At 23.0% G+C, this 9,750-nt stretch overlaps 7 protein-coding genes across 7 annotated transcripts; 3 read left to right on the top strand and 4 right to left on the bottom strand.

The window, feature by feature from the left end:
- Positions 1-229: 229 nt before the first annotated feature.
- On the top strand, positions 230-1,258 carry ENU1_043420 (hypothetical protein; the record flags this gene model as incomplete). Its single annotated transcript, XM_008857618.1, has 1 exon — positions 230-1,258. The coding sequence occupies one exon, from the start codon at positions 230-232 to the stop codon at positions 1,256-1,258; it is 1,029 nt and encodes a 342-aa protein (XP_008855840.1).
- Positions 1,259-1,803: 545 nt separating this feature from the next.
- Positions 1,804-3,422, top strand: ENU1_043410 (protein kinase domain containing protein; the record flags this gene model as incomplete). The annotated part of the gene is made up of 2 exons (XM_008857617.1): positions 1,804-1,927; positions 1,990-3,422. The coding sequence occupies 2 exons, from the start codon at positions 1,804-1,806 to the stop codon at positions 3,420-3,422; spliced, it is 1,557 nt and encodes a 518-aa protein (XP_008855839.1).
- A 705-nt stretch (positions 3,423-4,127) lies between these two features.
- On the bottom strand, positions 4,128-5,009 carry ENU1_043400 (hypothetical protein; the record flags this gene model as incomplete). The annotated part of the gene is made up of 1 exon (XM_008857616.1): positions 4,128-5,009. One exon carries the CDS (start codon positions 5,007-5,009, stop codon positions 4,128-4,130), a length of 882 nt encoding a protein of 293 aa, XP_008855838.1.
- A 114-nt stretch (positions 5,010-5,123) lies between these two features.
- Positions 5,124-6,452, bottom strand: ENU1_043390 (sand family protein; the record flags this gene model as incomplete). The annotated part of the gene is made up of 1 exon (XM_008857615.1): positions 5,124-6,452. One exon carries the CDS (start codon positions 6,450-6,452, stop codon positions 5,124-5,126), a length of 1,329 nt encoding a protein of 442 aa, XP_008855837.1.
- A 1,237-nt stretch (positions 6,453-7,689) lies between these two features.
- Positions 7,690-8,112, bottom strand: ENU1_043380 (hypothetical protein). Its single transcript, XM_008857614.1, has 2 exons — positions 8,044-8,112; positions 7,690-7,951 (listed from the first exon to the last, which is right to left on the bottom strand). The coding sequence occupies exons 1-2, from the start codon at positions 8,090-8,092 to the stop codon at positions 7,704-7,706; spliced, it is 297 nt and encodes a 98-aa protein (XP_008855836.1). The 5' UTR covers positions 8,093-8,112; the 3' UTR covers positions 7,690-7,703.
- A 172-nt stretch (positions 8,113-8,284) lies between these two features.
- ENU1_043370 (acetyltransferase, GNAT family protein) lies at positions 8,285-8,905 on the bottom strand (the record flags this gene model as incomplete). Its single annotated transcript, XM_008857613.1, has 1 exon — positions 8,285-8,905. The coding sequence occupies one exon, from the start codon at positions 8,903-8,905 to the stop codon at positions 8,285-8,287; it is 621 nt and encodes a 206-aa protein (XP_008855835.1).
- A 105-nt stretch (positions 8,906-9,010) lies between these two features.
- ENU1_043360 (hypothetical protein) lies at positions 9,011-9,697 on the top strand (the record flags this gene model as incomplete). The annotated part of the gene is made up of 1 exon (XM_008857612.1): positions 9,011-9,697. The coding sequence occupies one exon, from the start codon at positions 9,011-9,013 to the stop codon at positions 9,695-9,697; it is 687 nt and encodes a 228-aa protein (XP_008855834.1).
- Between the last annotated feature and the right edge of the window lie 53 nt (positions 9,698-9,750).

Here is a 9,750-nt window from a genome sequence, read left to right as displayed (position 1 = left end):
GTTATTTTTTTTGGAAATTATTTTTGGTTCAGTTAGAAAATTTCCTATATAGTAAGTGAGGTACAGAGAATATTTCCAAAAAGTCAATCACATAAATCAAATATGGTTTTGTTTTGTTCTTAACATACTCTTTAAAACAATTTTTGTTCTTAATGGATTTATAACAATAACAAAATAAAAAATAATTAAAAAGAATTAGGGTTTTAGAATATTTGAACTGAAAACAAAAATGAAAGAGATAATTGAACGAATAACATTAGGGAATGGAAATGATGAAGATTATCACTTACTCAAACAAAATATTAAATCAGATATTATTGGATTTCAAAAAGAAGGAGGATTTGAAATGATAAGAAATAAAACTAATGATATAAAGATAAACAATACTGAAAAAATTCAAATAATTTCATTATTAGAAGAGTTGTGTAAAGGATGTAATATTATTCAAAATTTAGAAATATATAAAAGAATAATTCCATTTAAATGGTTAAAAGAAGAAGAAAATGAAGAAATAATAATGAGTATATTAAATTGTGGGTATTTATTATTACAATTAGAAGACACAGTAATTTATTATAAAGAAAATGAAATATTAAAAGATATATATCAAATTAGTAATTATAAAAATGGGAAGTTATTATATAAAGTTATGGAATATTTAGAATTATATTGTTCTAAAGAAACAGAAATATATTTAGTTGAAATATTAGATAATAGAGGGGTAGATGTTTTAAAGAGAACTTTAGACTATTATCTTTCAGAATCATCAGATGATTTAAAACAAAAATTAATAGAAAAGACATGGTTTGTTATTGATCTATTTACTTCAATACAAAATATTGCAGAAGGATTTATTAAATGTGGCATAATGCAAAAAGTAATTCAGTGTTATGATTCAATTAGTAATCAAACAATTCAAAAACAAATTTATTGGAAATTAATATCGTTGTCTTCTATTCTTCCTAATGAATTAATTCTTGAATTATATACTCCAAAAGAAAATTGTATACCATTAACAACAGTTGATGCAGATGATCCAGAAATGATTAAATTATACTTAACTACAATATTAAAAATATTTATTGCTGGAGATGAAATTGATCAACAAAAAAATCCATTTCTTCCTATTTTCTATCATCACCAATTTGTTTCTGTGTTAGAAAAATATATTCCTTCTGAAGATAAAGAAATATCAAAATTTGCATCTTATTTATTAACCTTATATTTTCTTGGAAATGATAAGAATTTGGTTCAATAACTTATTTGATTCTTATTAGTTTTAATTTTATTGAAGTCTTCTCAAAATTGTTAATTTATAAACTCCCTAAAAACATTGACCCAAAATAATCTTTTATTTTATGAAGATAAATTTTAACTCTGATTCTTTTATTTTTTTTTCTTTTCTATTTTTTGTAAAGACCTTTATTTAGAAGTTAAACTCCATAACTAAAATTAGCTATTGTTTTTATTAATCCCGAAAAACAAGACATGAAAAGTCATGTCAAAAATAATTTTTGTTATGAATTTAATTTCCTTTTCATTCTAATTTATTTCTTATATTTAACTAATAAAGTTTTATCGAATAATGGAAAAAAATCCTTTTAAACACTTTTATTGGACAATACAAAAAAAAAATCATTAAAAAATATGAAAAAAGAAAACTGTGGAACGAAAAGAAAAAGCATAAATAACATGAAGCCATTAATTTTTATCCTTTCATAAGATTTTAAAAAGGAAATGATTTAATCTTAAAACTGTCATATTTTATTAATAATGGAAGTACAAGTTGAGCACTTTCTCACTATGAGTGTTGGAGTTAATTTTGAAATCATTCAAACTAAAGACTTATTGGTTGGGTCATTAAAATATGGTGAGGTTTCTTTAGTTTTTAGAAATGACTCTAGTTTTAAACAATTTACATTATTTAGTTTGTTTTCCTTATTTTATTTATCTTTTCAAAAAGAGTATGAGACATTAATTTGGATATAGACATTTTTACCTCTTCATTTCAAAATGAAAAGAAATGTAACCAAGTTATTAAAAGACTTCAATCAATCAAACATGTTAGTTCTCTTCCACTCCTTCATATTGATACTGTTTATCAAACAGAACATCAAATTTTTATTCTCTGTAATGATTCTTTTTCTTTTGAAGACAGAATGAATAACAAGATTACTTCAGATGAAGCACGTTATTTCTTAGCAGATTTTCGTTATATTCTTCAAGCCATTACTATACTTCCTGCACATGTATCTTCTCAATCTTTAGTTTTCATGCAAGATTCTATTTCAACCTGTTTTAAGTCTCGTTGTGATAGTCCATCATCTCCTATTCCTCATTTATTACTTTCTCCATTGGCATTTGTCTTACCAATGACTATTCTTCCAAATATGAATATTACAAAAACTACTCCTTCTATTTTTTCGTTAATAAATGATATTGTTTCTAAAGTGATTCCCCAAGATGAATCAGATACTTATTTTATTGGTCAAGTTATGAAATTTATTCAAAATAAAGAGTTAGTTTCTCTTGAAGAGTTAAGTAACTCTGAATTTCTATTTCGGTGTTATGAGTTTCAACAATTACCCCATGGGTCTTTAGATAATTATACCCCTCTTGAATTTATTGGTAATGGGGCTTTTGGGTTAGTTCTTAAAGTTGAACGTAATGGAGTTATATATGCTATGAAACAATCATCTAGGGCTGATATTCTTCAAAGAGAAGCCCGAGCAATGAAATTATTAAATCATCCTAATTTGATGTCATTAGTAGATTATATTGAGTCATCGGAGTCTTTTGCCTCTAGGCTTGGAATCAAGGCTAATAGAAGTAAGAAGTATTATTATCTTGTAATGGAATATTGTAACTTTGGTACTCTTGCTCAATATATAAACACTCATGATTTAAAAGAAGAAGACATTGTTTATTTTATTTCTCAAATTAATGATGGGTTAAAGTATTTATTATATAAAAAGATGATGGTTCATAGAGACATTAAATTAGATAACATTTTATTAACAACTATTCCTGGTTCAAAGGCAGAACTCCCATTTAATCTTCAAGTTAAATTAGCTGATTACGGGTTTTGTCGTGCTATTAACAGTGGTAAAGAGCATGTTAAAGTTGGAACTCCTTTATACTTAGGTCCAGAAATTTATAATAATTCTAGTCCATCATTGAAGAGTGATTTATATTCTGTTGGTGTAATGCTTTTTAGAATGGTTTGTGGGTGTTTTCCTAATGAAACTAATACCTCACAAACTCTAAGAAATGAGATCCCTCATGTAGTATTTCCTCAAAAGGTTAACAACGACATTCATTTAAGTTTATTAAGGAATCTTATTTCACGTCTAATTCAAAAAGAATCTATAAGAATCGATTGGAATAGTTATTTCAATCACCCATTTTTTGTTCATTGTTAATGGTTTATTTATTTAATTGTACTATTAATTGCTTTATCGTTTTTATTTTTCATTTTATTCATTTAGGTACTTTATTTGCTTCTTCTTTTGAAGTACTTTTTCATTAACTAAAATAATCCTAATATTATCAATACATTTTTAATTCTTAATAACACTATGAGACTATTTGTAAGATGTAGTAATTTAATAAGTAAAGACTTGTTTTTGTTAAGTTGTTTAGTCTAAGTAATTATAATGTTTAGATTGGACAATTATTTAGTAAAGAAGCAATAAAGTTGTTTTTTTAATATTTTATGAAATGTTTCACAAGGAAGTATTATATACATTAGTTGGTCTTTTGTTAAAGTACCAAGATATCAAGAAATTAAAAGTAAAAGACTTTATTCTAGAGTTTTTAAGATGTTTTTTACTACACATACTTTCTGATGTGAGAGTCTCTTCAACTTTATTAAATTAAAAATTTTATTTATTAAAAGTCAATGAAATGAGATATGAAATTAGTAGAGAATTAATGTATATTTTATTATTACAAACTTTTATTTTATAGTGTTAATTTGTAATGAATAAATGAATTTTTGGTTGTGTTATTAAAAGGAGATGAATAAATTTTTTATAGAAAGGCTTTGTTTGTTTATTTTTATGATTTATTCAATAATTATCAAAACAAAAAGAATATAAAATAATATATTATAAAAAGGAATATAATTATTCTTCTATCATTTGATGCTCAAACAATTGAATTGTTTCTTTTAGCATTGGAGAAATAACCTCAATAACATTTTGAACATATCCAAGAACAAAAGCATGTAAAATATCAGTAATAGTAATTTGAGCTTCTGGACAACGTTGCATCATATCACGAGCAACATTCTCATTTCCATATACATCATTTTTACCATAGATTAGATGAAGTTTAGAATGAAAAGAGTTTAAGAATTGAATAAAATCATCAGGGTATTCTTTAATTTGAATACCTTCGTCTTTACATAAAGAAAGCATTTGACCAGTCATTTGAGGGTCTAAATGATGTTTAAGTATTGGAATATATTGTTTTGGAACATCAGTAACTAAAGAAAAGAAGAAAGTTATTAAAGATAACGGTAAAAGTTGAAGTAAATGTGTTGAGAAAGCAAGACAAGCAATAATAAAAGGAGAGTAAGTAATTATTTTATATAAAGTACAAAAAGATTGTTTTAAATTAATAAGTGCAGGGAATAAACCATAATAGCCAACAATTCGAGATTGATCTATTTGACGTAATGCTTGTAAAGTAATATAATTACCAATAGAATGTCCTAAAATAATAAATTTAGTATTTGGATATTTCTGAAATATTTCATTGAAAAATTGAATTTTTAAATGAATTGCTTGATGAACTCCAAGTGAATGTTCTCCATTTTTACATAAAGAAACAATAATTGTTGGATAATTAAATAGTTCTATTAATGCACATGAAAATTCTTTATAAAATTCAATAATAGAAGGATTACCAGGTACAACAATAAATGCTAGTGGTGAGTCAATTTTTTCTGAACTAAATAAACAATGTTGATTACAAATAATATTATAAGTAAATTGAATATTCATATTCTCTACTTTAATAGAAAGATGAAATATTATATAATAAATTAATAGTTTTACTATAATTTTTATTTTAAATAATAAATTGTAATAATAAAATAATAATTAAAATGAATTAATTTAAGAAAATTGAGCAAACTTTTTAATCCATAATGAATCTTCTTTAATTGCCCAAGATAAAACAGCAGTTGCTGTTTTCATCATTTTTACTTTGTTTTCTTGGAATTTACTAAAAGTAATAAAAGCATAATGAGTATTATTTTCTACAGTTACAATTATTTCATCATCAAATACAAACATTTCTTGTTTAAGTTTATCTTTAGTAAGACCAATATATAAATTTTCATATATTCTAAATAATCTTTTTTGTTCTTTACGAGTTGTATGAATAGTAAATGGAGACATAAATACTTGATTATCATTTTTTGAATATACAACAAAATGAAGAATTTCATTTTTAATAATATATGGACAAACAGTTGGTGTTGGTGCTTCAATTTGATTCCAAAACTTAGATTGCTTAATTGTATGTTTAAATGTTTTATAACATTTAGTTAAATAATTCATTGATGTAGGTTGAGTAGCAACTAAAACAATAGAAAATGATGTTGTAATATATTTTACAAAGACATGAATTTGTGCTTTTTCATTAAAATCATTTAAACATAATGGCATCCAAGAAATAGTCTTTCTAGATGAAATAGAACGTACAAATGAAATTAAAACTTGTGAATCCATTGGGGTAAGATTAGCACTTCTTTTACCTAATACTACTATTTTACTATTTGAAATTAAAGCAGAAAATAAAATACAATCATTATTTGCTTTAAATAATTCAATATTTGTTTGTGACACAATTGTTTGAATATTTTCAGTTAAATAATTTCTTATTGTTGTTGGAAATTGTTCAATATCAAATGCATTAAATAATAGTCCTGATGACATATTACCATGACTTATAGCACATTTCATTTGATTATATGTTCCTCCAATAACATTTCTAAAATCTGTTCCATATGATTTATCAAAGATATTTTGAATTGATGGAAATGGAATTATACTACAAATAGTACAAAATAAAAATTGTAATTGTTTTATTATAATTTCTGGTTGTTCTTTTGTATTAGAAACACAACAAAATTGTAATGGTCCTTTATTTAAGAAAACATATAAATGTTCATTACTTCTTACATATTTTAATTCATCATTATTATCATTTACAACACTTGTTATAGCTAATAATGTTGCCATAAATGGTGCTAATTCAATATCATTCCCATATCGTGAAAATGCAGGTTTTCCTGCTAATGTATAAACAAACATATGTTTATGATGTAAAAACCATTCAGGGCAACTTGGGTCTTCTACCATATGATGGGCCCAATTCTCTGCATAACTTTCATTGAAAGCTATTGGAGATAATGGAGTGGTACTTCTTCGAGAAGACATTTTCTTTTTTTTTCTTTTTAAGTTTCATTTTTATTTTTTCTTTTTATCATATTATTTGGTCATTTATAGCATTTATGATAATTAAGTATTTCTTTTAAGGGTGTATTTATTAGTATTACAATGTCTTATTTTCCTTACCTAAAATAACACCAAAATAATTTATCATTTGTAGTGAATAAAAATACTATAACCTTCTTTTTTTTTCATATGTTGTTTTAAAAAAGTTGTTATTTGATATTCACTCAAGAACTCACTTTGTACATAAGTTTATAACACTTTATGAGAAAGTAATATAGTAGATAATAAATATTTTTAATTGAGTTGTAGATTAAATATAATAATGCATTCAAAATAGTTTTCAATTCTAAATCATTACTCTTGTTAATAATTTTTGTTTTATCAACGATTAGGATATTAATGGATTTCTGATTTTTATTTAATAAGTACTAGAAATAATTTTATATATTTTAAAAACAGTATTGTATATATTTCTTTTTGTACAATTAGAATTAGATAAGTTAATTAGAATACAAATAATAAAAGACTCTTATTGGTGGTATTAATAAAATATTTTAAAACTATTTAATTTTCGATTTTTTCATGAAGGTATTCGTGAAAAGATATATAAATGTTATTGTCATTATTAATGTTGTCGAGTATTGATTAATAAATATATTGTTAGACTTTAATTTAAAGAACACAAATGATATCATGACAATTATTTTTAGAAACTCTGTATGTCAGAATAAACAAGCTCAATTTACATATATTTAATTTATTTTTATTCATCCAAAATATTTCTTATCAAGAAACAAAGGATTTTTATCGAAATTACTGAAAGTTTATTTTGGTAAAAATAAGAAAACTAATAACAGAATAATACAATTATGATAAACAACCAAGATAAACAGTAAAAACTATAAAGAAGGTGATAAAAATTGATTTAGTAAATAAGTATGCTATTCTAAAGAAACGAGAAGAGAAATCTTTTGATAATTAAATAATATCAAAAAACAAACTATTTTTATAAAAAGAAAAAGAAATAACAAAAGAATACAATTAAATTAAATAAATTATTTTGTTGTTATGTAAGAGTAATTTTTGATATAATGTTCAAAGAAGAAAACAAAATAGAAAGAGAATAAAAATAAAGAGATGAAGATGGGATTAACACCAATTTATCATTCTAAAGGTGATGTGATTGTTTGTTTTTAATAACTAAATGAACAAAAACACATTTTAAAATTTCATTTAATAATACTCTACTTTATTTCCTGAGTGAACTTGTTTTATAATAAGAATAACAGACCATATTCCACAGCCAATCACAAAAAGCCCATACAATCCAGCAGCTACACCAAGATTGATTCTTAAAAGAGGGAAATCAAAATCATCTTTTAACATCTTTCCTTTTTTTACAGTATAACTATCAGCAAAAATACAAAGTATAACTAAGAAAATAACTCCCCAAATAGAGAGCATTGTACAAAACAAACTACCTAAAAACATTAATACACAAAAAATTTTTTAGTAATAACAATACATTTAACAATATTTAATAAAAATAAAAATGTATTAAATAAAACCAAACATTTAAGATTTGGAATATACTTTTTAAAAGCATTTTTATTGCAACTCATTGAAAGATGTTAGTAATGAATGTTTTTTTTTTCAATTTTTCATTAAATTTCATTTTTGTATAAAATAATAAATGAATTACTATTTATATAGTTTTTGACTTTGTTTCATAAACTTTCTTTTTTTTTATGTAACAAAAATTTAAACAATAACAAAAAATAATTCAAATAATTGTTTATTTATTCATTCAACAATTAGAAATGGTGTATGTAGATGAAAATAGTTATATTTAATACACAATTAGATAATTTAAATGGGTAAAAAATTGAATTTATTTGAATATAATTTAAATGGTCATATAAATGATAATTACATGATGTATCTGTTATTAAATAAAAATCATGTTGGTTTGTTTTTTGAAGAATATTAATAAATTCATTTAATAATTGTTTCCCAATTCCTTTTTTACGATATTCTTTATTTACAATAAATAATACAACTTCATTTTGAATTGATTTATTTGATTTTTGGTTTATTTTTTCTGCTTCTTCATAATATTTTTCAATTGAATTAATAAGAATAGAGCTTTCTAGATAACAATGAAGTTGTTTCTTTAATTCTTTAACTTTTTGTTCCAAAATATTATTTTTTTTAAATATGGATTGATCCCTTCCCATTAAAAATCCTATTACTTTCTCATTTACTTCAGCAACTATACAATAATTAGAATGTAAATAACAATATGAACAATATTCTTCACAATAAATATATACAAGATATTCAGGAAGATATTTATCGGTTTCCCATGCTTGACATACCATTTCTTTTATGGATTTCCAATCTTCTTGATTCATTAAACGATATTTAACTTCCATTGCAAAAAAGAATATAAATAAAAAAAAATTAGAAGTAAATTATTAAATAATTTAAAAAATAAAAATAAAAAGAAAAAACTAACATTAAATAATTAAAATTTATTAATGGATTTATTTGAATTTTTTCAATTAATCAATGATTTATTAATAATGAAACCTAATACTACTTTTCAAGGTTGTAAAGTGGTTTCAATGGACTTTTTTATTGATATTCAACGTCGACTAAGAATTGCAAAACAAATGTGTATTGATGGAAAACCTCTAAGTTCAATTCAACAAGTATTTCATACATCAATACCTCTCATTCAACCTTCACAAATAAAATCAATAGGTAAAGTATATTCTCCAACATTAATTAATTCACAAGTTATATTAGATTTTGATGTTATTATTATTGATCAATTATATCAATCAACATTACAAAAATTAAATAATCAATTTAACTTTACTTCCCTTCCTGAAGTCTTTATTAAAAAAAATAATAACACATTAACAATAATTAAAGAATATCCTATTGTCACAGTTTTTATTAAAGGACTTTCAAGTAGTGTTGAAACAATTCAAATTACCACTTTTCCAAATGAATTAATGAAAGATTTTAAAAAAAAAGTATTAGATTTAATAAAAATAAAAATTGATGAATATCAATTAACTTGGTCTTCAAAAGATAATAATGTATTTATTAATGAAAATTCTTCTGTTCCAAATGAATTATATCTCTCATTAATACCAAAATTTACTTCATTTTCAACACCTTTTACTTCAACTTCATTTTCATTATCTTTCTTTTAATTAATAGTTTTTTTAATAATTTTTTTTTAATTTAAAATAATAAAATATAAAAA

This window comes from Entamoeba nuttalli (genome assembly GCF_000257125.1).
Source record: "Entamoeba nuttalli P19 unplaced genomic scaffold asmbl_2827, whole genome shotgun sequence".
Lineage (NCBI taxonomy): Eukaryota > Evosea > Mastigamoebida > Endamoebidae > Entamoeba > Entamoeba nuttalli.
This window is presented reverse-complemented; position numbering and strand designations above follow the sequence as displayed.